Source organism: Salvelinus namaycush, chromosome 16 (assembly GCF_016432855.1).
Source record: "Salvelinus namaycush isolate Seneca chromosome 16, SaNama_1.0, whole genome shotgun sequence".
Taxonomy (NCBI): Eukaryota; Metazoa; Chordata; class Actinopteri; order Salmoniformes; family Salmonidae; genus Salvelinus; species Salvelinus namaycush.
Genome location: NC_052322.1, coordinates 29746143 through 29774091, shown reverse-complemented (window position 1 = coordinate 29774091; position 27949 = coordinate 29746143). Strand labels below are relative to the sequence as shown.

The following is a 27949-nucleotide window of genomic DNA, read 5'->3' as shown; positions in this document are numbered from 1 at the left end:
AACCACATTCACAATGGGAAGGAATTACATTTATTGATCAAAAGCGGAGTTTGGGCTCGTGGCCCTTTCTACTGATGCAACATGTATAATTTTGCAAATAAGAGGGTGGTTACTGGCTAGACAATTCAGTAGATTTAAGCTGCCAACATCAAACAAGGAGGCCCATTTTCTGTAAATAGTTTAATATTAAATAAAAAAAAGACTCCCATATAAAAAGAAAGCTACAGTCAACAATTTAATATTCTTTTAACATAAGTATTGAAAGCAAGGGTAGAATGAGAAAATACTTAATTACAATTCCCCGAAAATTCACAATTCATTGTCTCTAACAATATAAAATAAAACACATTAACTGTACATATTTACAAATCTCCAAGTGTAGAAATTGCATAATCTGCTTCTTTTCATTTAAATAAGACATGCCAGCATTACTGGGCTGTAATAGTGTATAGCACAGCGATCTGAAGGACAATTAGAGAAAGTACAACTACATCCCACCCAAAAATACATTGAGTTAAAAACCCACACATATCTCACACTTTTTCATCAGCCATTCCCCTGTGAAAAGACCTAATTGAAATGTGCATCGTTTACAAACACACCACAGAGAACATACAGAGGGGTGTATCACAAAGCATGACCACTATATAGAGCAAGGTTCTATAAGAAAGCTTATCTTGAATGTGGGTTGTCGGAAGTGTCGAGTCTTGCCAATTTCACATCTATCTTTATGAACTTGAAAATGTGACTTCAGATTATTTAGGCAGTACACTTAGCTGGCTAACTCATCTGCTTGGTGATACACACACAACCCCCCACCCCCCAGGTAATCTGATTCTAGATCTGTGGTCAGGGGCAACTTCTACCTTGAGCATCTTGAACACCCAAATGTACACAATCCACACGCACACAGACATCATACAATCTCAAACAGAGCGCAAATGTAGGTCATTCAAGTAGATACTCTTATCCTGACTCACAGTAAACACACTGAAAAACAGTGCAGTTTTTTGTAGACATAATTCTAACACTTACATCATAATGGATCTCAATCAATCACAACGTCAAGCAACCACACAGACTTAAGAGGACCTAAGTGAAAGCATCCACATAACTATTTTTCATTTTTTCATCTAGATCACTCCCATTCAAAAGGTAAGAGGTTGGCATGACAATATATTAGTGCAGTTGAAAAACAGAGTGGGGGAGCTTGGACAATAAAAAGCAGTGATAGGGGTGGGGTTGGGGTGAACCTGCTCCTGTCACTGTCTCTGGGACCTAGCTCCCCGCCGCCTCCTGCCCCGGACCGACCTCTCAGGCTTCAGCAGCACCACCTACAACACAGACACACATCACATCATCATTAGCAGTCTGGACGGTAGACACTAAGGGACAAACTGCACTGCTGTTAGAAACTGAGACGACGCAACACGCACTGATATAATGGGTCCAATGAAGTTAAGGGTTGTGGGGTGGTCTAGTGTTTTACCCTGGGTTTAGGTTCCTCTAGGGCTGGAGAATCCAGTTCTCTGTAGTCCTCTAGCACATTCTGTAGCCTGAAAATGTTTTAAAACACACACAATAATATCAGTATATTTACACTGGTATTACATTTCCTTGTTCTTTGGAAAAGTGGCAGTGTTATAAGTGCCATCGAGAAGATGGACAGAATAGTAAATCGGTGCTCATCGTTATCAAAGATTCAAGTACAGAATCAAAATGAGCTCACGTTTGTTTCCTTTTCCTGCCTCTTCTGGCTCCCCCCATTTGTGCAGTTTGATTCTGAAAGGGAAAAAGGGCACTGAAATCAATAAGGCACAAATCACATCAATCTTTCACTGCTTGTAATGCAATATTGTGTCTAAATGGCATTTTTAGCCATGCAGTGGTAAACAAAATGACCTCCTTTGGGCTTGGAGGATGGTTTTAGGGATCCTTTATGACTGTGTTTAAATCAGGACAACTAAAGGAAACAGCAGCCAGACTCACCCTGCCCTGCTCCGTGTGCTGTAGACCCCCAGTCTCCTCCTTGGGGCAGCTGCTCCCGTCTCTGGGACTCTGGTACCCCCCTGCCTGAGGTCTGTCCCCCTGCCGATCTGACATAGCCTGGCTGTACGAGTCTGTCTTGGCTTCCTCCAGGTAGATGGGAAGCAGAGGAGGGTTAGTGTGACAGTCTGGGAACTCCAACTTGTTCTGCGGAGGCGTGGTGGAGCCATCGTTGCTGGGTTTAGGGGTTCCCTGAGCCGGGGAGTGGGCTGCCTCCATATTGAGCCGGGACAGGTCCGGGTTCCTCAGGGTGCAGGCCTGCCGAGGGCTCAGGGAGAGGGGGGCACTGGCCTGAGGGAGGAGAGCGGAGGGGGAACGGCGCTCCCCAGGGTAGGAGGGCGGTAAGGCACCGAAGGCATCCGCCCCAGACTGAACTGCTTCCTGCTCTTTAGCACTGACCTGGAGGAAGGAGGTGTAGATAGTGTCCATGAAGGAAGCGTAGGGGTCCAGGACGCTCACCACGGAGCTCTCTCCACGCTGGGACACGGGGGCCAGGGGGGGACAGGGGCTGGGCGCAGTCTCTGGGGTAAGCCGATTGGCTGGAATATCCTCCTGAGGGGAGGAGCTGTCTGTTTCCTGTAAGGAGATTGGCTTTTCTCCCTCTGAGGGTGGTGCCATGTTGAGCTGAAGAAGGAAGATACAGATATTTCAAAAATCACAGGACAAGGCTTGTGTCAGGAGTGGGAAACAATGGCCTGTGTGGTCCAGTGGTTATAGCCGTTGATCCCGACACACATGTATGCCAGAGTCGGCATGAGTTCGAATCCGACACACTGGCATTTTACTCCCCCTCCCTTCCTCGGCCTTTCCAACACTTTACTACTATCTCTTCAATACCATCTCTTCAATAAATAAAAAAATTAACAAAAGGAGTAGGACTGCGCCACTCCTAAAAAAAATAAGTGGAACACAACAAGTACCTGGATGTTGTTGAGGAGGTTGATGGCCCCATTAGGGCCCTGGAGCAGAGGCATGCCCAAGGCAGAGGCCTGTACGGGGGGCAGGAAGAGAGGGCCTGCACCTAGCCCCAGAAGACTGTGGAGGCTGGTCAGAGCAGACAGGTCTCCTACAAATACACATGGTTCATCATTAAAACAGTTTGTGAATGAGATAAGGTGACATTCTAAGCAATATGTAGGTAATGTACAAGACATAGCTTTGTTGTAGCTGTTCCCCAAGTTTGTAAATAATTCACTATTCATAAAGTGAAATGTAATAGAAAAGACTAACTATGATTCTGCATTTGTAATTGACAACAAAACCTTGATATTTATAGCAGTGTAAATGAATGTTGCTGTGACTAACCTAGAACCCCTGGGTTGAGGAGAGTAGGCAGTAACTGGTGGAGGACAGGGTTGTCCTTTCCCTGGACAGACAGGGGGATTAGGGTTTCCATCCCCCCATCATGGCCTGAAGCTGACCCCTGGATGGAGACCGGATCAAAACATCAAACTGACATCTCTAATAGAGATACAGTGTTAACTATTTGACAAGGGAAAACTACAGGGTAGAGGACCAGGCTAAGGGAGAGAACCTACCTGAGGTGGGGGTTGTTGGGGTTGCTGTGTTAGGGGGAGATGAGGGGCAGGCGGGAGGCCAGTAGAGCCCAGGGCAGCAGTTAGCAGATCAGGGCTGAGGGAGAGGAAGGCCGGGGGAGGCAGGGGGGTGGAGAGCAGGAGCGACTGCAGGGCCTGGAGGGGCCCATCGGCTGGAGGAAGCAGGCCCTGGAGGGCCTCAAGGAGCCCAGGGCCGGGGAGGGATGACGGGTCCAGGAGTCCAGACCCTTTATCCAGAGACAAACCGTCCAACAGGGCTGGGATGTGCTGCCGGAAGGGAAGGTCCAGGCTCAGCTGGCCAAGCCCAGACAGGGGCAACATGGCAGTCTGCTGCTGGCCTAGTAGCAGGGAGGCCATGAGGAGAGCCTGGAGGCCCAGTTTCTCCCCCATCCCCAGATCACACTCCTGGCCTGGGGTAGGTGCAGCAGAAGGGGGTAGCAGTGGGTTCAACAGACCCAGGAGATTCAGAGGCAGCTCTCCCTGACCTCCCATTAGACAGGGGAATAAGCTAAATGGAAAGTTGTGGTTCAGATGGGCAGTCTGGTGTTGTTTCTGCTGTTGCTCTTGGTGATGTTCATGCTGTAACAATAGTTGTTGTTCTGATTGTTGTAGTAGTTGTTGATCGGGCAGTTGATGGTGTTGCTGAGGTGTGTTGGAGATGGGGAGGTGACCCTGCTGACCGCCAATCCACAGGCCCAGGGGCAGAGAGCCCAGGATGGTGGGGTCCAGGAGGGAGGGCAGGCCGGCCGTGGCAGACAGAAGCTGGAGAAGCTGCTCCTGGCTCATGAAGGGGAAGGCTTCAGCCAGGGGTAAGGAGCAAGTGGAGTCCCCCAGAGCCTGGGGGCTGCAGCCTTCTGGGGGTTTGGTCACTGTGGAGCCCTGATGATCAACACTCTGAGGCTCTTGCACCCCTAGAGAGGATTGGAGAGAACCAGGATTAACGGCCTGAGGAAGGTTATTTTTCAAAACAGACAGTACTCAACAAATATTAACACGTCTAATGAAAAATGTGTGTATTTTCCTAGGCCTCGGGTAGCCTAGCGGTTAGAGCGTTGGGCCAGTAACTGAAAGGTCGCTGGTTTGAATACCTGAGACAATGTCAAAAATCTGTTGATGTGCCCTTGAGCAAGGTACTTAACCCTAATTTTCTCCAGTGGAGCCGTACTACTACGGCTGACCCTGTAAAACAACACATTTCACTGAACCTATCCGGTGTAAGTGACAATACAATATTCCATGATTTCACCTATTTAGAGACATTTTAAAGGTTCATCCTCACCTGTAGTGTTGTTGCCGGTGGTTCTGTCCAGGCCCCCCTCCCCAAGAGGTGTGGTGGAAGAGGCTGCCAGCAGTGCCAGCATGTGGTTACTGAGATCCAGGGGTCTGGGGGAGGTGGTGCTGCTGTAGCTGGTGACGCTGCTGCTATGGTTGGAGGTGGAGGTGCTGTTGAGACCAGGGCCTAGTGTTGACATGCTCTCCATCTCCATTGATTCACTGACTTCAGGAAAGGCCTGGCCCATGGGTGACTGGATGGTGGTGGCATCCATAGGTTGGTTTTGGGCCTGCCACAGCCTATTAGGGGTGTGTGGGGTGGGCGAGGGGCTACTGCGATATTGTGCTGACTGAGCGTTGGACAAGGCCATGGAGGGAGACCGTCTCTGTTTGGGACTGGTCCTCGTATGTGGTCGAGACGGAGACTGTGCATTACCTCGCCTGGACTTTGACTGAGAGGGAGAGAGGGGCTGTAATGGGCCTTGTGTGGTACTGTGATGAGTGGGGGACTGCATGGGGAATGGTCTGATGTTTAAATGGGAGGGCGAGGGAGACTGCCTGGGGCTCTGCCTCATGCCTCCTGTACAGTGTCCAGAGCCGGGCTGGGCTCCAGTGGCTTGAGCGTTCTGCACACTGAGCAGGTGAAGCAGAGCAGAGAGAGGCTGGGTGGGGGGATCCGGTTGACCTGCCATGATTGTTGTGAAATCCAGGGCGCCGTCAGGCTGCTTCTGGGGCCCTGCGAGTGTGCCAGAGTGCCGGACTGAGAGCCTTAGGGCCTGGAGGTGGTTCTCTAACATGGCGGGGTAGGGCGAGGCTGAGGTAGAGGAGGGTTGAGAGTGTGAGGAGAGGTTGAGCACGTCGCCGGGGGTTCTGGGACTGGTCATCTGGGACTCCTTCAGCATGCTGAGCACTGTGGGCGAACGCCGCTGCCGCTTCCTGTGTGATGTCCGGTCCGTACGGGAGAGGTGAAGGGGACTGGAGGCTAGGGGCTGGGAGAGGGAAAGCAGGGGGGAGGCTGCAGGCAGGGGCCTAGCGATTGAGGGAAGGCTGTTGTGTAAAGTGCTGTTTGTTACCTTTAATTGCTTAGACTCCCTCGAGACCTCCAAAGAGAGGGCTGAGTTGAGGATGCTGCGTGAATTGGAGCTCTGGTTGTGAGTTATCTGGCTGGCCAGCTGGGCCTTGGCTGCTGCCGAGAGGAGGCTACTGGCAGGAAAAGAAGCTGGGTGGGGTTGCTTCTGGTGGTTCAAGAACTGTCCAAGAGGCAAACCAGAAGGACCAGCACTGATCTCCATGCCTGATGCAGAAGCAGGTGCCTTTGTGGGCCTCCCAACCTTTTCAAGAGCTAGAGAGAGGATATGAGGATTGTTTTGGTTGCTCAGTGAGTTTGAGTGAAGGATGTGATTATTAGTGCTACTGTTGCCTGAGTTCTTAAACTGCTCTAAGATGTCCTCAAGCTTGTATTTTGAGAAATGGAGGATAGGGGACCCCCCTGGTATAGGAGAGTGTGAAGAGGATATCCTTCTGGGGGGGTAGCCACCAAGCACCACCCCTCCCACCCCCTGCTCAGAGTGAGCGGAAGAGGCGGAGGGGTGGCGTGAGCGCTGGCGGGGAGAGGGGCAGTTCATACTCACAGAGGGAGAGGGGGAACATGAGGGGGACAGGGGAGACCCAACGATGATACCATGTTGATGACTCTGCCCTCCCCTCCCCAGTGTCCCAGGGGAGGAGGGAGGAGGGGGAGAGAGGGGCCCCATATGAGGAGATCTGAGGGCTTCTGGAGTCTGTGGTGCCCTCTGACCCTGACTGAGGTTCTGAGGCGTTGGTGTGCGTGGGGACCTCTGAGGTGCCCCATAGCTGGAGAATGGAGAGGTGTTGGGAGGGAGATTGAGAGGAGGTGGCAGTCTCCTCAAAATATCAGGCGTGTGATAAGAGTTAGTGCTATTGTGTGAGAGGGGTGAGGAGCCATTGTAAGAATACACAAGTTGGGGAGAATTTTTAGGACTGCCACAAGAGTTGGGGTGGAGGTTATTGTTGGGCCTGGACTGGACTAGATGGTGTTTGGAGGTGTAAGTGCCACGTTCTTTTTCTTCCCTGTCCACTCTCATCCTCTTAGGATCTCTGTTCTCCATAATGCCACTGGTGACCTCTGCAACAACAACAACAAAACATCGACATTAGAGCTGGTACAATAATTGTATAATAGTGTAACCGACAATTATGGACAATAACCATGAACTCACATTTTTCTTCATCATTCTTAATACATTAGTAGGGGGTGAGATTCAACTTAATTTTCAAGTAGATATAGTTTACCCAATAGCAGTTTTTAATTATTTTTACATGAAGTGGGTAAAGTTGGTAGCCTAATCATTTTACGAGAAAAACGGCATGTTCGGGAGTAGAAGCTTCCTTTCCAAAAGTTCCAAGCGGTCATAACAATTCGTTTTGAGACGGGTGTCACCAAAGTTGTGTTGTATTCATAGGTATGTCGTAGCTCCTTTTCAAAGATGCAGTATTATAATACATTACAAGCTCAAAACATTTTTCGCAAAAAATGGCAATTACAACAATAACCATGGCAATTAATTGTTACCCAAAATCCCATAATTGTCACAGCCCTAACCAACATGATTGATTACATTTCTGAGAGCAATATTTGAATAGCACAATGTAAAATGTTTAGGTAACTAACCATTAATAGCTGTTTGATGATCCTGAAAGCACTTCATTTCTGTTACATTAGATCTATTCATTTTTTTGGCGCTGACACAGTGCCTTCATTAAGTACTCACACCCCTTGACATTTCCCACATTTTGTTGTGTTACAGCCCAAATTTAAAATGTATTAAATTATGTTTTTCAAAATTGTTAAATAAGTCCAAAAGTATTCAACCCCTTTGTTATGGCAAGCCTAAATAAGTTCAGGAGTAAACATTTGCTTAACAAGTCACATAATAAATTGCATGAACTCGGTGCAATAATAGAGAGTTTAACATGATTTTTGAATGACTACCTCATCTCTGTACCCCACACATACAATTATATGTAAGGTCACTCAGTCGAGTAGTGAATTTCAAATACAGATTCATCCACAAAGACCAGGGACGATTTCTAATAACTTCCAAAGGGCACCTATTGGTAAATGTGTAAAAATACAAATAAAGCAGAGAATGAATATCTATTTGAGCATGGTGGTTATTAATTACACTTTGGATGCTGTATCAATACACCCAGTCACTACAAAGATACAGGCGTCCTTCCTAACTCACTTGCCGGAGAGGAAGGAAACCGCTCAGGGATTTCACTACGAGGCCAATAGTGACTTTAAAGCAGTTAATGGCAGTGATAGGAAAAAACTGAAGATGGATCAACAACATTGTAGCTGCTCCACAATACTAACCTAATTGACAGAGTGAAAAGGGAGCCTGTACAGAATACAAATATTCCAAAACATGCATCCTGTTTGCAATAAAAAGAAACATAAGAGAGCTAAGCATAGGTCAAATCCTAGAGGAAAACCTGGTTCAGTCTGCTTTCCAACAGACACTGGGAGACAAATTCACCTTTCAGCAGGACAATAACCTAAAACACAAGGCCAAGTATACACTGGAGTTGCTTACCAAGACGACATTGAATGTTCCTGAGTGGCCCAGCTACAGTTGACTTAAAATCAGCTTAAAAATCTACGGCAAGACTTGAAAATGGCTGTCTAGCAATGATCAACAATCATCTTGACAGAGGTTGAAGAATAAAAACATTTTTTTTGCAAATGTTGTGCAATCCAGGTGTGCAAATCTCAGAGACTTACAGAGAAAGCGATTACAGCTGTAATCGCTGCCAAATGTCATTCTAACATGTATTGACTCACGGGGTTGAATACTTACCTAATCAAGAAAGTTTTTCTTTTTTTTCTTCTAAATTTTATTCAAATGTTTGAATTTTTCTTCCACTTTGACAGAGTATTTTGTGTAGAGCGTTGACAAAAAATGGCAATTAAATCCATTTGAATACCATTTTGAACAAAATTTGGAAAAAGTCGAGGGGTGTGAATTCTTTCTGAAGGCACTGTATTTACCTGTGTGATGGGCAACATAGGGCAGTTGTGAAGCCTGCATACTGCGACAGAGCGCTGCCATGGCAACCACTTTCCTCCGATGGTTACAGAGCTTTGTCATGTCCTGCTCTGCCTTCCCCACCGGCTGGCTGTGCTGTTGAATTTTGACCCCTAGGCTAAAGTTAAACACCTGCAGAGACAAAGGAACATACATTCAGCAAACCCCAGTCAAAACCGGTTGTGAGATGATAAAAGTGAGATGTAGAGGGAGTCACCTTGTGGATGACCAGCGGACACTCCAGGCCACACTTGCATGTGCCATCGGTCAACAGATATGACTTAACCTCTTCCAGTGAAGACAGGACTGCACCACTTGGACTGTAGGAAAGGACAGGGATGCAGGAGATGAGTGATGAAATAAAGGGAAGGGGAAATCAAATATATTTTACAATTCCCTGCTCCAGACGAGCTTTTGGGAAATGAAAACATTACAATGGCTCATATATGCTCATAACACAAGTATAAACAGTATTATACCCGCCTGTGTTACTGAACTAGCTTACCTGACATACACCACAAGCCCGTCCTTCGCTCTCCTCTGCCAGCCAATGGGGACTTGTATTGCCACAGTGTGAACTCCATCCTTGTCTCCACTGCCACTCTCACTGCCTCCCATCATTTTGTAAAAACTGCTTTGCAGCACCTTTGGGATAGAAGAAGCAGGAACAAATGTAGAATGAATACATGCTTTGACGAACAACTATTACGACCACTATACTGAGATTCTGACGTCAATGTTTTCCCACAAAAAGGACAACCAGAGTTCCAAATCGTAGAAACCAATATAAAGTCTCCAACATAAAGCATACCTGATGATAGCCCATTCATCGATGCTAACTACCTTTAGCACCTATTGTGGATAGTATCTTCTGGCCAGGGGAGTTTTGTTAAGCTTGTGCTAAACGTTTACACACATCACTTGCGGTACGGTTTTGAAAACATATCTTATCTTTCATATCTGTTAGGAAAAAAAGAAGGTTAAATTACTACACACCTTTATAGGGTTGGGGTTCCCACACGGCCATATTTCCATGTTACAGCGTCTGTTTACAGAAAACAGAGTCGACCAACTGTGCTAATTAGCTATCTGCGTCTCCGAACACCTGTGTAAACGGAAGACGGACGCCACAAACTTGTCACTGAAAAATACTGCTGGCTGCAACTGTGTTAAAACCAGTTAAAACAGTGTACAGTAAGTATATATTTTGCATTTGTGAAATTATTTTGATGTGATATGAAAGTAGAGGGCATTATGTTTCTAGAATCGTACCGCAACTGAGAATCCATTCACGTTTAGATGGGAGTATTTTGCTGTTTTGGCTGCCAGAGGCAATTCGCCTCTAAAAAGAACATGTAAGGTCCTTGGACTTGGAGTAACGTTAGGCTCTTTTAGTCTGTTATTGGGCTAGCCTGATGAGTGAGGAAGGATATAATGTTCTCAAGCCTACCTTGTCATCTTTGAAATGCCAAATATATTATTGGCTATGGTATCCACCGTTTGAAGGCCATTGTGTCAGGGGAGAAGCACACACAGACTCTGCCAACCACCCTCCAACACCTTGCAGAACTCTCCAAGAACTAACGTTAAGTCTTCTGACCCTGCTTCAGAGGTCAACTCCTCCAAAACTCTGCAGCTGACACTAAGGCCACAGTTTGACTGCAAAGAAGATTGAGATAGACCTGACGTTAGAAAGCCCTAAAAATAATACGTGAAAATGATGAACAAAATGAATCTCTCGATTCTGATTGTTACAATAACCCCACACAAACGCAGCCACATAGCATTCGAGGAAGGGGATGCATATATTAGGATAGGCCTAGTAGTGGTATTTCAATTGAGTGACGTATTATCAAATAGCTACCTAGATAGTTAACGTTAGCGAGCTAAATGAGACTGGTTGTGTGTGCAGCTGGATGTTGAAATTAAAAGGGAAAACAGCATTTGTAACTTGATAATAGTTATCTAGTCCACATGAACACTATACTTGACAATATAGCCATTACAGAAATGGCACATAAAGTTAAATCACAGTCACAGCAATGATTGTCCTACATAGCTAGCTAGGCTACCTTTACCCAACTAACGTTAGTTAGCTAATGTTGCAGTCTAAAGTGTCGTAACAGCTTGACAGACACACCTTGCAAAATAGTAACATTTCAATAATGAGAACTTGGGGGGAAATTGTTTATATATTGTCATGCATGCTAGCTAGCTAACGAGCAATTGTGCGAAATGTATTCTACCATTCTGTTCTCAAACAAGGTCGCGAAGTTTTTGGAGTCTTCTCCAGTAAGCTCGCGGGAGAACCCCGGACAGAGTTAGCTAGCTGGCTTACTAACGCTAAATTGTTTTGGACGTTAACATTATCTAGACAGACAATGTGGTGATCAACCCGCCAATGCAAATTATTTGCGCCATCAATCAACTATCCGTCTGTCTAGCTGCATCTGCCCGTCTCGTTAAAAACAAAGGACAATAATGCTTCATTTTACTGCGCCTATGATCTCGGGGCTAGGCTAACGTTAGATGGCTAGCTAGCGTTGACAGAAATTTACTTGATTCTGGAGTGTCCCAAGACCCAAGGATGTCTGATCGTGTCGCCAAATTATTCAGTCGTTATCTCCAGACACTGTTCGATCAAGCTGGTGTATGTTCAGCAAAAATGGAGCTCATCCGATGCACATTTTAATCTCTATTTCACAGTTATTATTTTTTCTTGCAGATTCCGTGCAAAAAAAAATAATGGAGTTTTCTATGGAGCATGCGCACTGGGGCGGCGAGGGACTATTGTACCCACAATGCAACCGGACCTTTGTAGTGGTAGCCGACGCGACCCCCCAGATGAAGAATAAACTGGCCATGGTTCTCTGTTCTTCAACTGGGCTGGGGAAAAATAGGCTTTTGTAGAATGTCATGTTTTCTTCCATGGATTAGCTACCTCTACTACCATCAGTGTTTTACAATACAATAATGTACTTTTTCTTAATATGTTATGTAGATCCTCTCCTTATATATAAACTACAAGTTTTTCTTTATGTTTAAAATGTTCTTTAACCTGGCAGTACAATGAAGATAAACATAGCCTATTTCCATTCCATTCCTTTGTCAGTATTTTCCATAGAAATATAATTATTGTTGTCATAACGATGTTGACAACAATGAGAGCAACTGAAACAATACTGATTATGCCTGCAGCTTGTACAGTAAGCCAACAGTTGGCTGTGTGTGTCTTGGTCTGTCCTCTCAGGCTGTGACAGGGGTCTGCAGGGTCATGGCTAGAAGGGATCCAGCTTGTGTCAAGTTAACATCAAAAGTAATTTCCCCCCCATTTTAGTTAGACAAAGCTGGATCCCATCTAGCCATGACCGATCTACAGGGCCAAGGAATGGGTGTGAGTATCGGATTTCCCCTCGTCACTGGTACCCAGCTGTCTCACTCACTCAAACTGATGCCTGCCTTTACAGTCCCTCACTCACTCACCCCTCTGCTCTAACCACTAACCATTGGATCACTTTTTGGAAATTACCTGCATAAAGCTGAAAAGGGATATATCAATCAAGAGTTGGAATGGTTCGGAGGCCTCCGGTGTGACAGGTTGCTCATCACACATGAAAGGAAACTGGTGAAGAAAGCCTTTTCCATACATCCACATACCAGATTGAATTTCTTCATTGACTGGACTAGCAACCAGTAGGACCAAGTATGTCTAAACTGTAACTATATTGCATGCCCCTTTTTTGTGTATATGTGTGATCTGTTCAGCTTAGTCTTTTTCTAAATAGATATCATATATTTTATAATTTAGATATATAGCAAATTCTTTAAGTTTCATTAAGAGGGGACTGAAATGTCAAATCCTCACTAAGACTGATCCTGGTTTTATATCATTGTAATTTTTCAGAATCTCTCAGCTCATGCCCAGTCTGGCAAGGCACCCAAATTTAGCCATGATGAGATTGAGTTACCCTGCCCCAAAATAGTAGAGTGGACGAGTGTATTTTGGAGTGTGTGTGTGTGTGCAGGCTTGTGTGAGTAAATCATCTCCCCCTCCCCCCATTACTACATGCGAGAGGAGAGGACATGATTGGGTCACGTGTCTCATTAAAATGGTCCCATTCAAATTGAGAGCCAGTGTTTCTGTTCCCCTAAAATGTATTCTGTCTTAGGTGGGTAGCACTGCAGGACGAGAGTGAGAGCTCACACACTACACCATGGCCCAATATGACCAGTGAGTCTGCTCTCCTGTTGCTGAACTCAATACATAGGATATTCCTTTTTAATAGTTTTACCTGGTTCTAAACAACGAGGGAAAGTATTAGTATTAGATTATTCATTGCAATAGTCATGTAAAACTTGGTAAAATGTAAACCTCAGCCACCGTAACAATACTACTGCAATATCCGCCCTTAAATATATGTCAGATATCCTTGTTTGTTGATGTTGCTTAATGGTTTCTGTTTGTTTCTCTGAGTTAGACTGGAAGATAAACATTCTGTGGATATCCACGATAACCCCACAGCCCCTGACAATATTGTGAAAGAAGAAGACAATACTGTGAGTAGCATGACAATCTGCCACTGTTGGTAACACCATCCCTCAAACAGTTTAAAATAGCAGCCAACTAGGATGGTCAAAATACAGTAACCTCATTAGTTTAATATGTGAGGCTCTCTGCTCCCCTATTTATATTCTGCAGTAAGGTGACACTGTGGGCTAAATCCACAGAGCTTTTTTAATTGACCACTTACTCTCCAGAAGTAAAATAATGGTTTCAAAGGAAATTTTTGTACAGTGCATTCGGGAAAGTATTCAGACCCTTTACTTTCCCCACATTTTATTACATTACAGCCTTATTCTAAAATTGATGAAATTGTTTTTTTCCTCATCAAGCTACACACAATACCCCATAATGACAAAGCAAAAACTACTCTTTAGAAATGTTTGCAAATGTATCAAAAATTAAATACTGAAAGCATCTTTGGCAGCGATTACAGCCTCAAGTTGTCTTAGGTATGACGCTACAAGCTTGGCACATCTGTATTTGGGCTGTCATGAGCCTTTTACTGAGGAGTGGCCACTCTACCATAAAGGCCGGATTGGTGGAGTGCTGCAGATGGTTGCCCTTCTGTAAGGTTCTCCCACCTCCACAGAGGAACTCTGGGGCTCTGTCAGAGTGATCGGGTTCTTGATCACCTCCCTGACCAAGGCCCGTCTCCCCTATTTGCTCAGTTTGGCCGTGCGGCCGACTCTAGGAAGAGTATTAGTGGTTTCAAACTTCTCCCATTTAAGAATGATGTAGGGCACTGTGTTATTGACAGTGGTGTAAAGTACTTAAGTAAAAATACTTTAAAGTACTACTTAAGTAGATTTTTGCTGTATCTGTACTTTAACTTTTACTTTACTACATCCCTAAAGAAAATAATATACTTTTTACTCCATACATTTTCCCTGACACCCAAAAGTACTCGTTACATTTCGAATGCTTAGCAGGACAGGAAAATGGCCCAATTCACACACTTATCAAGAGAACATCCCTGGTCATCCCTAATGCCTCTGATCTGACGGACTCACTAAACACAGATGCTTTGTTTGTACATGATGTGTGAGTGTTGGAGTGTGCCCCTGGCTATTCATACATGTTTAAAACAAGAAAATTGTGCCGTCTGGTTTGCATAATATAAGGAATGTGAAAGGATATATACATTTACTTTTGATACTTAAGTATATTTTTCAATTACATTTACTTTTGATACTTAAGTACATTTAAAACCAAATTCTTTTAGACTTTTACTCAAGTAGTATTTTACTGGGTGACTTTCACTTTTACTCGAGTAATATTCTATTAAGGTATCTTTACTTTTCCTTAAGTATGACAATTGGGTACTTTTTCCACCACTGGTAAATTGGGACCTTTAATGCTGCAGACATTTTTTGGTACCCTTCCCCAGATCTGTGCCTCGACACAATCCTGTCTCGGAGCTCTATGGACAACTCCTTTGATCTCCTGGCTTGGTTTTTGCTCTGACATGCACTGTCAACTGTGGGACCTTATATAGACAGGTGTGCACCCTTCCAAATCATGTCCAATCAATTGAATTTATCACAGGCGGACTCAAGTTTTAGAAACATCTCAAGGATGATCAATGGGAACAGGATGCACCTGAGCTCAATTTAGAGTCTCATAGCAAAGGGTCTGAATACTTATGTAAATAAGGTAGTTCTGTTTCTTCAGGTTATTTGTTAACATTTCTAAAAACCTGTTCTTTTTGTCATTATTGGGTATTGTGTGTAAATTGATGAGGAAAAAACTAATATAATACATTTTAGAACAAGGTTGTAACATAACAAAATGTGGAAAAAGGAAAGGGGTCTGAATACTTTCCGAATGCACTGTATGATATAAATAACAATCATGATAGGAAATCATTGTTTTGATGAGACTGATTCTTTGGATTTCAATAAAAATGTTCTACCTCTAGCTGAATCAAATCAAATTACATTTTATTGGTCGCATACACATATTAAGCAGATGTTATTGCGGGTGTAGCGAAATGCTTGTGTTCCTAGCTCCAGCAGTGCAGTAATATTGAACAATTTTCGACAATACACAGATTTAAAAGTAAACGAATGCAAATAAGAAATATATAATATATATACCAATCCAATATATATCAATCCAATCAGCGGTCACTAGGGAGGGGAAAGGAAGGAAATCTGTAAAAGTATTGAGACATAGGCACCCTCTCTGCAGGTATACTTTATTTATGAGGAGGAGGTGGAAGTGGAGGAGAAGGAGCCCGAGCCTGAGCCCGTTGTTATATTGGTAAATGACAAACCACACAAGTTCAAGGACCACTACTGCAAGACGCCCAAGTTCTGTGACGTCTGTGCTCGTATGATAGTCCGTAAGTTTTAACATTGGCCACAGTGGCTCTTGTATTTATTAATAGTATCTGTAAAGCTGAAGCTTAATAATACTGACTAGCTTCTTATAGTTCACTTTTCAACCTTTCAGTCAACAACAAGTTTGCTCTACGGTGCAAAAACTGCAAGACCAACATCCATCACTCATGCCAGTCCTATGTCGAGTATCAGAAGTGCTTTGGAAAAATTGTAAGACATTTTCAATTCATAATTTAGATAGTCATTATGATGTCAGAAAATGATCAAGTTGCCATTGCATGCAGTTGCCAAAAACAACAATTATTCTACATATTCATTTTGCTGTCTCTCCTATAGCCCCCAGGTTTCAGACGGGCCTACAGCTCCCCTCTATACAGTAGTGACCAGACAGATTCAGGTAAGACACTAACCATCTCAACAAGTCTTCAACTTATTTTTTACTATATGTGCTCTCTCTGCTGCTTCTCTCCTGTCTAGCCCACTCCAACCGTAACGACCCTGTGTTTGACACACTGCGGGTTGGGGTCGTCATGGCAAACAAGGAGCGCAAGAAGGGGTCTGAGGACAAGAAGAATGTGAGTGTGTAACTCTATGTCCATGGCACATATTAGCCAAAAAAGAAATTAATGACGATAAGTGGTGTAATTTACTGACAACCATTTGTATAGGGATCATAAATGGCATGTTAACCATCTTTTTCCTCCTCCAAGATGATGATGATGATGATGATGGAGGAAGAGGAATCCCAACAACCCAAAGAAAACGAGCAGGCAGAAGGTATTGAAAAAGGATGCGCATGTCCATATTGAAGCATGTGACAATTCAAGGTGATGCCATCTATGGTTCCACTGCATCAACTATACAGAAATACACATTATTTATTTCAAACAACGTATTTTATTTAAACAAATTGTGCCAAATGAAATGATATTGAAGCTCATCAAAGTGAATGATAAATAAACCGAAGCATAAGGGGTGGTTGGTTGTCAAGCAGTTGCTAAACAATATACAGTACCGGTCAAAAGTTTAGACACACCTACTCATTCCAGGGTTTTTCTTTATTTTTTACTATTTTCTACATTGTAGAATAATAGTGAAGACATCACAACTATGAAATAACACATATGGAATCATGTAGTAACCCCAAAAATGTTAAACAAATCAAAATATATTTTAGATTTTAGATTCTTCAAAGTAGCCACCCTTTGCCTTGATGACAGCTTTGCACACACTTGGCATTCTCTCAACCAGATTCATGATGTAGTCACCTGGAATGCATTTCAATTAACAGGTGTGCCTTGTTAATTTGTGGAATTTCATTCCTTCTCAATGCGTTTTGGCCAATCAGTTGTGTAACAGACACAGATGTGTAACAGACACATCTCAACATCAACTGTTCAGAGGAGATTGCGTGAATCAGGCCTTCATGGTTGAATTGCTGCAAAGAAACCACTACTAAAGGACACCAATAATAAGAAAAGACTTGCTTGGGCCAAGAAACACGAGCAATGGACATTAGACCAGTGGAAATTTGTACTTTGGTCTGATGAGTCCAAATTTGCGATTTTTGGTTCCAACCACCGTGTCTTTGTTAGATGCAGAGTTGGTGAACGGATGATCTCTGCATGTGTGATTCCCACCGTGAAGCATGGAGGAGGAGGTGTGATGTGTGGGGGTGCTTTGCTGGTGACACTGTCAGTGATTTATTTAGATTTTAAGGCACACTGAACCAGCATGGCTACCATAGCATTCTGTAGCGATACACCATCCCATCTGGTTTGCACTTAGTGGGACTATCATTTGTTTTTCAACAGGACAATGACCCAACACAACGCCAGGCTGTGTATGGGCTATTTGACCAAGGAGAGTGATGGAGTGCTGCATCAGATGACCTGGCCTCCACAATCACCCGACCTCAACCCAATTGAGATGGTTTGGGATGAGTTGGACCGCAGATTGAAGGTAAAGCAGCCAACAAGTGCTCAGCATATGTGGGAACTCCTTCAAGACTGATGGAAAAGCATTCCAGGTGAAGCTGGTTGAGAGAATGCCAAGAGTGTGGAAAGCTATCAAGGCAAAGGGTGGCTACTTTGAAGAATCTAAAATATATTTTAAATAGTTTAACACTTTTTTGGTTACTACATGATTCCATGTGTTATTTCATAGTTTTGATATCTTCACTATTATTCTACAATGTAGAAAATAGTAAAAATAAAGAAAAACCCTTGAATGAGTAGGTGTGTCCAAACTTTTGACTGGTACTGTATGTATGTCAACCTTTTCCCAGACTAACCAGAATGACATCCAGTACAGAACAAAAAATGTATATCTTACACTGAATGTCAAGGAGCGACGTAAAATAAATGTAATACTGACTATAAAGTTGTGGAGTTGACCATTGTTGTATTGAAACTCTACAAAGACCCTGTGTGATGTCCTTGTAGGAAAGCCAGAGGGGGATAAGAAAGGAGACAAGGCTGACAAAGCAGATGACAAGGTAAGGGACTGTAACTGCCTGACATCATGTATACACTAACCATGTAAATATCAATAATAACACCCTGTCTGGTACATCAATACAATTAGTAGTTAAATAAACATTGGTGTATGTTTGCTACAGAAAAAGAAGGAGATGGGAAACATGGGAAATCAGTCACATTACTACCTGGCTCTGTATCGCTTCAAGGCTATTGAGAAAGACGACCTTGACTTCCAGTGGGTTTACCAACACATTTCCTTATATTGTATGAATTAGTTTTTATGTCCAACATTTGTGGTAATGTGAAACATTTGATACAATTTGATAAAAATATACAAACCTTTGTGTCTTTCAGTCCTGGTGATCGAATCACTATAATTGATGATGCAAATGAGGAATGGTGGAGGGTAAGTGTTCCTGAAAAAATTGTCATGCAAGCTGACAATGATCAAAACTAGCAATGACTCTGCTAGTAGTCTCTATGGGGGTGCCACAGGGTTCAATTCTCAGGCCGACTCTTTTCTCTGTATATATCAATGATGTCACTCTTGCTGCTGGTGATTCTCTGATCCACCTCTACGCAGACGACACCATTCTGTATACATCTGGCCCTTCTTTGGACACTGTGCTAACAAACCTCCAAACGAGCTTCAATGCCATACAACACTCCTTCCGTGGCCTCCAACTGCTTTTAAATGCTAGTAGAACTAAGTGCATGCTCTTCAACCGATCGCTGCCCGCACCTGCCCGCCCGTCCAGCATCACTACTCTGGATAGGTTCTGACTTAGAATATGTGGGCAACTACAAATACCTAGGTGACTGCTTAGACTGTAAACTCTCCTTCCAGACTCACATTAAGCATCTCCAATCCAAAATTAAATCTAGAATCGGCTTCCTATTTCGCAACAAAGCCTCCTTCACTCATGCTGCCAAACATATCCTCGTAAAACTGACTATCCTACCGATCCTTGACTTCGGCGATGTCATTTACAAAATAGCCTCCAACACTACTCAGCAAACTGGATGTAGTCTATCACAGTGTCATCCATTTTGTCAAGTGTCAGTGTGCAGCGGTAGGACGTAGAAAACGTACTTTACTCGAATAAATCACAAACTAATTCCATACAGGGAAAAATATTTCAGCTCGACACAAAAGAGCGACCACTTAACAAAGAACAAACACGCACAAAACCATGTGGGAACCAGAGGGTTAAATAGGGAAAAAATTATAACGTAATGGAAACCAGGTGTGTACAATCAAGACAAAACAAATGGAAAAAGAAACGTAGATCGGTGGCGGCTTGAAAGCCGGTGACATTGACCGCCGAACCTCGCCCGAACAAGGAGAGGCACCAACTTCGGCGGAAGTCGTGACACGTTTTGTCACCCAAGCCCCATATACTACCCACCACTGCGACCTGTATGCTCTCGTTGGCCTGTCCTCGCTACATATTCGTCGCCAAACCCACTGGCTCCAGGTCATCTATAAGTCTTTGCTAGGTAAAGCCCCGCCTTATCTCAGCTCACTGGTCACCATAGCAACACCCACCCGAACACACGCTCCAGCAGGTATATTTCACTGGTCATCCCCAAAGCCAACACTTACATTGGCCGCCTTTCCTTCCAGTTCTCTGCTGCAAATAATTGGAACGTATTGCAAAAATCAATGAAGCTGGAGTCTTATATCTCCCTCTCTAACTTTAAGCATCAGCTGCCAGAGCAGCTTACTGATCACTGTACCTGTACACAGCCAATCTGTAAATAGCACACCCAACTACCTCATCCCCATATTTTTATTTATCCTCTTGCTCTTTTGCACCCCCAGTATCTCTACTTGCACATCATCATCTGCACATCTATCACTCCTGTGTTAATGAACATTTTAATTATTTTGCCTCTATGGCCTATTTATTGCCTTTACCTCCCTACTCTTCTACATTTGCACACACTATACATAGATTTTTCTATTGTGTTATTGACTGTACGTTTGTTTATGTGTAACTCTTTCTTGTTGCTTTTGTCGCACTGCTTTGCTTTATCTTGGCCAGGTCGAGGTTGTAAATGAGAACTTGTTCTCAACTGGCCTACCTGGTTAAATAAGGTGAAATAAAAAAAATATATATAAATACTGCCTCATGAGGTCTACTTTCTATTTTATTGTCACCATCGTAAATAAGGGCATTTTTCTATTCTCAGGGGAAGATTGGGGAGAAGACAGGTTACCTCCCCACCAATTACATCATTAGAATAAAAACGGGAGAGAGGGTGTTCAAGGTGACGCGGTCCGTCGTGGGAAACAGAGAGATGGGTCAGATAACACTAAAAAAAGACCAGGTAAGAAACAGGTGTCTCTGTATCAGACCTGAGTCAAATACTATCACATACAGCAGTTGAAAGTAGTGTAATTGAGGTGTGCTTTATTTAGCTACTGCTGGTCACACTGAATCAAGCCCAGCTCAAGTATTTGACCCAGGTCAGCTGTCTGTGTCTATGAAAATAATATGTTTCTTAGTTTTTCTTTGCACAGGAAACTGATGTCAACTGATTTATGATCATGAGCAGTATGGATGAATGTGTGCATGTGGACAGTGACTGTAATGACGGTTGCTACTGTGCGTGTGTGTGTCTGGTCCTGTGGTGGAAAAAGTATCCAATTGTCATACTTGTGTAAAAGTAAAGATACCTTAATAGAAAATGACTCAAGTAAAAGTGAAAGTCACCCAGTAAAATACTATTTGAGTAAAAGTATTTGGTTTTAAATATACGTAAGTATCAAAAGTAAACATCAAGTAAAATAATTTCTAATTCCTTATATTAAGCAAACAAGACAGCACCATTTTCTTGTTATTTGTATTTACGGATAGCAAGGGGCACACTCCAACACTCAGACATAATTTACAAACAAAGAATGTGTGTTTAGTGAGTCCAGCAGATCAGAGGCAGTAGGGATGACCAGGCATGTTCCCTTGATAAGTGCGTGAATTATACAATTTTCCTGTCATGCAAAGCATTCAAAAGTACTTTTGGGTGTCAGGGAAAATGTAAGGAGTAAAAAGTACATTATTTTCTTTAGGAATGTAGTGAAGTAGAAGTAGTCAACAATATACTGTACCAGTCAAAACCTACTCATTCAATGGGTTTGATTTGTTTTTACTATTGTCTACATTGTAGAATAATAGTGAAGACATCAAAACTATGAAATAACACATATGGAATCATGTAGTAACCAAAAAAAGTGTTAAACAAATCAAAATATATTTTTTATTTTAGATCCTTCAAAGTAGCCACCATCTGCCTTGATGATTGCTTTGCACACTCTTGGTGTTCTCTCAACCAGCTTTATAAGGAATGCTTTTCCAACAGTCTTGAAGGAGTTCCCACATATGCTGAGCACTTGTTGGCTGCTTTTCCTTCACTCATCAGAAACCATCTCATTTGGGTTGAGGTCGGGTGATTGTGGAGGCCAGGTCATTTGATGCAACACTCCATCACTCTCCTTGGTCAAATAGCCCATACACAGCCTGGAGGTGTGTTTTGGGTCATTGTCCTGTTGAAAAACAAATGATAGTCCCACTAAGTACAAACCAGATGGCATGGTGTATCGCTGTAGAATTCTGTGATAGCCATGCTGGTTCAGTGTGCCTTGAATTCTAAATAAATCACTGACAGTGTCACCAGCAAAGCATCCCCACACCATCACACCTCCTCTTCCATGCTTCACGGTGGCACCACACATGCAGAGATCATCTGTTCACCTACTCTGCGTCTCACAAAGACACGGCAGTTGGAACCAAAAATCTCAAATTTGGACTCATTAGACCAAAGGACAGATTTCCACTGGTCTAATGTCCATTGCTCATGTTTCTTGGCCCAAGCACGTCTATTATTTTTATTAGTGTCCTTTAGTAGTGGTTTCTTTGCAGCAATTTGACCATGAAGGCCTGATTCACACAGGTTCCTCTGAACAGTTGACGTTGAGATGTGTCTGTTACTTGAACTCTGTGAAGCATTTATTTGGTGTCACGCCCTGACCTTAGTTTTCTATGTTTTACGTATTATTTTGGTCAGGTCAGGGTGTGACGAGGGTGGGTATGCTTGTTTTTCCTGTCTAGGTTTTTTTGTATATCTAGGGGTGTTTGTTAGTCTAGGTTTATTATAGGTCTATGGTGGCCTGAATTGGTTCCCAATCAGATACAGCTGTTTATCGTTGTCTCTGATTGGAGATCCTATTTAGGTTGCCATTTTTCCATTTTGGTTTTGTGGGTTATTGTCTATGTGTAGTTAGTTGCATGTCAGCACTCGTTTGATTAGCGTCACGTTCGTTTTGTTATTTTGTTTAGTGGTCTTCGTTAAAATAAAATAAGAATGTATTCAAATCACGCTGCGCCTTGGTCTCCTCGTTACGACGAACGTGACAGAATAACCCACCATAACAGGACCAAGCAGCGTGAAAAAGAGGGGCAGACGTTATGGACTTGGGAAGAGATTTTGGACAGAAAAGGATCCTGGACATGGGAGGAAATATTGGATGGAGCAGGACCCTGGACGCAGCCGGGGGAGTATCGCCGTCCTAAGGAGGAGATAGAGGCAGCGAAAGCGGAACGGCGATACTACGAGGAGAAATACCGGAGAATAGAGTAACGGCGACGATATGAGGGTACACGGCTAGCACGGAAGCCCGAGAGGCAGCCCCAATAAAAACATTTTGGGGGGCCCTCGAGGAGATTGGCTGAGTCAGGTAGGAGACCTGAGCCAACTCTCGTGCTTACTGTGGGGAGCGTGTAACTGGTCAGGCACCGTGTTATGCAGAGATGTGCACGGTGTCTCCAGTGCGCTATTCTAGCCCGGTGCACTCTATTCCAGCTCCTCGCCTTGGCCGGGCTAGAATGGGCATCCAGCCAGGAAGGAAGGTGCCGGCTCAGCGCTCCTGGTCTCCAGTATACCTCCTTGGACCAGGATATCCTGCTCCGGCTCTGCGTACTATGTCTCCGGTGAGTCTGCACAGCCCAGTCTGTCCTGTGCCAGTGCCCTACATTTGCAGGGTGAAAATAAACATCCAGCCAAGATGGATTGTGTCAGCTCTACACTCCAGACCTCCAGTGCGCCTCCAGAGTCCAGTACGTCCTGTTCCTCCTCCCCGCACTCGCCCTGAGGTGCGTGTCCCCAGCCCGGTACCACCAGTTCCGGCACCACGCACCAGGCCTACAGTGCGCCTCGGCAGTCCAGTGCGCCTCGGCAGTCCAGAGCGTCCGGCGACAGTACCCAGTCCGGAGCGTCCGGCGACAGTACCCAGTCCGGAGCGTCCGGCGACGGGCCACAGTCCGGAGCGTCCGGAGACGGGCCATAGTCCGGAGCGTCCGGAGACGGGCCATAGTCCGGAGCGTCCGGCGACGGGCCACAGTCCGGAACCTCCGGCGACGGTCCCCAACCCGGGGCCTCCGGCGATGAGCCACGGTTCAGCTCAACAAAGGCAGAGGGACCAGTGTAAAGATGGGGGGCGGCGTCCAGAACCAGAGCCCCCACCGAGGGTAGATGCCCACCCGGACCCTCCCCTATAAGTTCAGGTTTGCGGTCGGGAGTCCGCACCTTTGGTGGGGGGTACTGTCACGCCCTGACCTTAGTTTTCTATGTTTTATGTATTATTTTGGTCAGGTCAGGGTGTGACGAGGGTGGGCATGCTTGTTTGTCCTGTCTAGGGTTTTTTGTACACTGCTCAAAAAAATAAAGGGAACACTAAAATAACACATCCTAGATCTGAATGAATGAAATATTCTTATTAAATACTTTTTTCTTTACATAGTTGAATGTGCTGACAACAAAATCACACAGAAATGATCAATGGAAATCAAATTTATCAACCCATGGAGGTCTGGATTTGGAGTCACACTCAAAATTAAAGTGGAAAACCACACTACAGGCTGATCCAACTTTGATGTAATGTCCTTAAAACAAGTCAAAATGAGGCTCAGTAGTGTGTGTGGCCTCCACGTGCCTGTATGACCTCCCTACAACGCCTGGGCATGCTCCTGATGAGGTGGCGGATGGTCTCCTGAGGGATCTCCTCCCAGACCTGGACTAAAGCATCCGCCAACTCCTGGACAGTCTGTGATGCAAGGTGGCGTTGGTGGATGGAGCGAGACACGATGTCCCAGATGTGCTCAATTGGATTCAGGTCTGGGGAACGGGCGGGCCAGTCCATAGCATCAATGCCTTCCTCTTGCAGGAACTGCTGACACACTCCAGCCACATGAGGTCTAGCATTGTCTTGCATTAGGAGGAACCCAGGGCCAACCGCACCAGCATATGGTCTCACAAGGGGTCTGAGGATCTCATCTCGGTACCTAATGGCAGTCAGGCTACCTCTGGCGAGCACATGGAGGGCTGTGCGGCCCCCCAAAGAAATGCCACCCCACACCATGACTGACCCACCGCCAAACTGGTCATGCTGGAGGATGTTGCAGGCAGCAGAACGTTCTCCACGGCGTCTCCAGACTCTGTCACATGTGCTCATGTGCTCAGTGTGAACCTGCTTTCATCTGTGAAGAGCACAGGGCGCCAGTGGCGAATTTGCCAATCTTGGTGTTCTCTGGCAAATGCCAAACGTCCTGCATGGTGTTGGGCTGTAAGCACAACCCCCACCTGTGGACGTCGGGCCCTCATACCACCCTCATGGAGTCTGTTTCTGACCGTTTGAGCAGACACATGCACATTTGTGGCCTGCTGGAGGTCATTTTGCAGGGCTCTGGCAGTGCTCCACCTGCTCCTCCTTGCACAAAGGCGGAGGTAGCGGTCCTGCTGCTGGGTTGTTGCCCTCCTACGGCCTCCTCCACGTCTCCTGATGTACTGGCCTGTCTCCTGGTAGCGCCTCCATGCTCTGGACACTACGCTGACAGACACAGCAAACCTTCTTGCCACAGCTCGCATTGATGTGCCATCCTGGATGAGCTGCACTACCTGAGCCACTTGTGTGGGTTGTAGACTCAGTCTCTTGCTACCACTAGAGTGAAAGCACCGCCAGCATTCAAAAGTGACCAAAACATCAGCCAGGAAGCATAGGAACTGAGAAGTGGTCTGTGGTCACCACCTGTAGAACCACTCCTTTATTGGGGGTGTCTTGCTAATTGCCTATAATTTCCACCTTTTGTCTATTCCATTTTCACAACAGCATGTGAAATTTATTGTCAATCAGTGTTGCTTCCTAAGTGGACAGTTTGATTTCACAGAAGTGTGATTGACTTGGAGTTACATTGTGTTGTTTAAGTGTTCCCTTTATTTTTTTGAGCAGTGTATATCATGGGGTGTTTGTTAGTCTAGGTTTATTATAGGTCTATGGTGGCCTGAATTGGTTCCCAATCAGAGACGGCTGTTTATCGTTGTCTCTGATTGGGGACCCTATTTAGGTTGCCATTTTCCATTTTGGTTTTGTGGGTTATTGTCTGTGTAGTTGCATGTCAGCACTCGTTTGATTAGCGTTCTTCGTTAAATAAAAGAAGAATGTATTCAAATCACGCTGCGCCTTGGTCTCCTCGTTAAGACGAACGTGACATTTGGGCTGTAATCTGAGGTGCAGTTAACTCTAATGAACTTATCCTCTGCAGCAGAGGTAACTGGGTCTTCCTTTCCTGTGGCGGTCCTCATGAGAGCCAGTTTCATCATAGCGGTTGATGGTTTTTCTGACTGCACTTGAAGAAACCTTCAAAGTTCTTGAATTTTCCAGGTTGACTGACCTTCATGTCTTAGAGTAATGATGGACAGTAATTTCTCTTTGCTTATTTAAGCTGTTGTTGCCATAATATGGGCTTGGTCTTTTACCAAATCTTCTGTATACCACCCCTACCTTGTCACAACACAACTGATTGGCTCAAACGCAAAAAATAAAGAAAAACCCTTGCATGAGTAGGTGTGCCCAAACTTTTGGCTGGTATTTTAAATAGTAAAGTCAAATACAGATACACCAAAAATCTACTTAAGTAGTACTTTAAAGTATTTTTACTTAAGTACTTTACACCATTGGTCCGGTCATCTTCAACAACTACTGTACCTCTGTGGAGCCACAACACTTTCCTCCATTCTCTTTGTGTTGCAGATCGTGGTGAAGAAGGGAGAGGAGGTGAATGGCTACTTGAAGGTCAGCACAGGCCGCAAGCTGGGTTTCTTTCCCACTGACCTGCTCCAGGAGATCTGAGCCTGACCGGACCACAACCACAGGTCTAGAGTCACACCGTCACCAGGAACATAACCACATATCACCAAACCCAAGACCTAAACACATGATGACATTTACACTAACACTTGTATTTTCCACTTTTTGGGGCCTATAGAGCTGATCTGGTGAATGTTTGAGCACTGTAAATTGTGTTGAGTGTAACTTAATACTGCAGCCTACCCACCCTGGTGAACTGGATCAGCTGGCCATGCAATCCGAGCTGGACAGAGACGTGTGACCAGGAGTGTGTGGTGGACACCTAAAAAGTGAACGTTTGTGACATTTTAATATGATCAAAACCGGACAACCTGAAACTACATCTTCATAAACTTGAAGCAAAAAAAGTTTCTAAACCCAATGGCTGTAACTACTGACTATCTACTAAGTAACTAGGATTTTTACTTTGTTTTTGTTATGCAAACTAAATTGTCTTGGAGGCTAATGTATTGCTTACTCTTATTGTAGCAGTTCCTTTTTTATATATAGTTAGCTGAAATTCTAGTGCTTCATTTTCCCCTTGATGCAAATGTTCAAGAGGGTGGGGAGTTTGACTGGGGCGGTACACCTGTCAAACGGTAACGCAGGAGTCCTAAGGTGAGCTCAGGGAGGACAGAAACCTCCCGTGGAGCAGAAGGGCATTTGAGCTGTTGTTGCCATAATATGGGCTTGGTCTTTTACCAAATCTTCTGTATACCACCCCTACTTTGTCACAACACAACTGATTGGCATTAAAGTGCATGTTGTAATTTAAAAAAAATCATCTTTAACAAAACAGCGTGTTGTGCATTCATTCTATTTATATATAGAGCAATAGACAATGTAAGCCTGGCTGACAGAGACCCACAAACTTGCCAGACAAATGAAGTTGAAATCATTGATGCAATATTGTAACGTTACGCTACAGTCATTTTATTAAGTACTAACAGCAGAGTGCAGGCTTTTCCCATTTATTGTCTTTCTTGATATGCATCTGTGACACCATCATAGTGGTGAAATCAATTCACAATTTGAAATAAAGTCCTCTTTTAATCAGTATTTTGCATTCACTGATTTTTGTGTCTACCATGATTCATGACTTTTGTGTCCAACCTAAAGAGGGAATCAGTTCAGCTTGTGTCTACAAAATAGTCAATACAGATACTACTTGTGTCATGTATTGATCCTGTGATGGGGACAATGCAGCCTTCATTATCCTGTGTGAATGCTAGCAGTGTCACATGGAATGATTGTAAATAGTGTCTTACATTTATTCAAAATATGATAGAATATTTTAATAATATTGTATATTTTAACGCAAGCATGGCTCTGATGGTGACAATTTGAATAGGCGGCCATACAGCAGAACATTGTATGGTTAGAACACATATGTGT

General features: G+C 44.2%; 2 protein-coding genes across 3 annotated transcripts; one reads left to right on the top strand and one right to left on the bottom strand.

Moving 5' to 3' along the window:
• Positions 1–171: 171 nt before the first annotated feature.
• LOC120061293 (methyl-CpG-binding domain protein 5-like) lies at positions 172–11736 on the bottom strand. Of its 2 annotated transcripts, none has more exons than XM_039010999.1 (14): positions 11545–11736; positions 10437–10645; positions 9983–10091; positions 9492–9631; positions 9204–9306; positions 8950–9118; positions 4882–7020; positions 3585–4513; positions 3352–3469; positions 2967–3112; positions 1990–2670; positions 1730–1782; positions 1437–1556; positions 172–1334 (listed from the first exon to the last, which is right to left on the bottom strand). In XM_039010999.1, the coding sequence occupies exons 3-13, from the start codon at positions 10019–10021 to the stop codon at positions 1478–1480; spliced, it is 4596 nt and encodes a 1531-aa protein (XP_038866927.1). In that variant the 5' UTR covers positions 10022–10091; positions 10437–10645; positions 11545–11736; the 3' UTR covers positions 172–1334; positions 1437–1477. The 2 variants fall into 2 exon arrangements, with proteins under 2 accessions (XP_038866927.1, XP_038866926.1); XM_039010998.1 differs by having other exon boundaries at positions 1490–1556.
• Positions 11737–13200: 1464 nt separating this feature from the next.
• On the top strand, positions 13201–26720 carry LOC120060750 (SH3 and cysteine-rich domain-containing protein 3-like). The gene is made up of 12 exons (XM_039010161.1): positions 13201–13217; positions 13465–13543; positions 15741–15894; positions 16005–16102; positions 16229–16289; positions 16370–16467; positions 16603–16669; positions 18337–18389; positions 18513–18607; positions 18727–18778; positions 20569–20706; positions 26459–26720. The coding sequence occupies exons 1-12, from the start codon at positions 13201–13203 to the stop codon at positions 26555–26557; spliced, it is 1011 nt and encodes a 336-aa protein (XP_038866089.1). The 3' UTR covers positions 26558–26720.
• The last annotated feature ends 1229 nt before the right edge of the window (positions 26721–27949 follow it).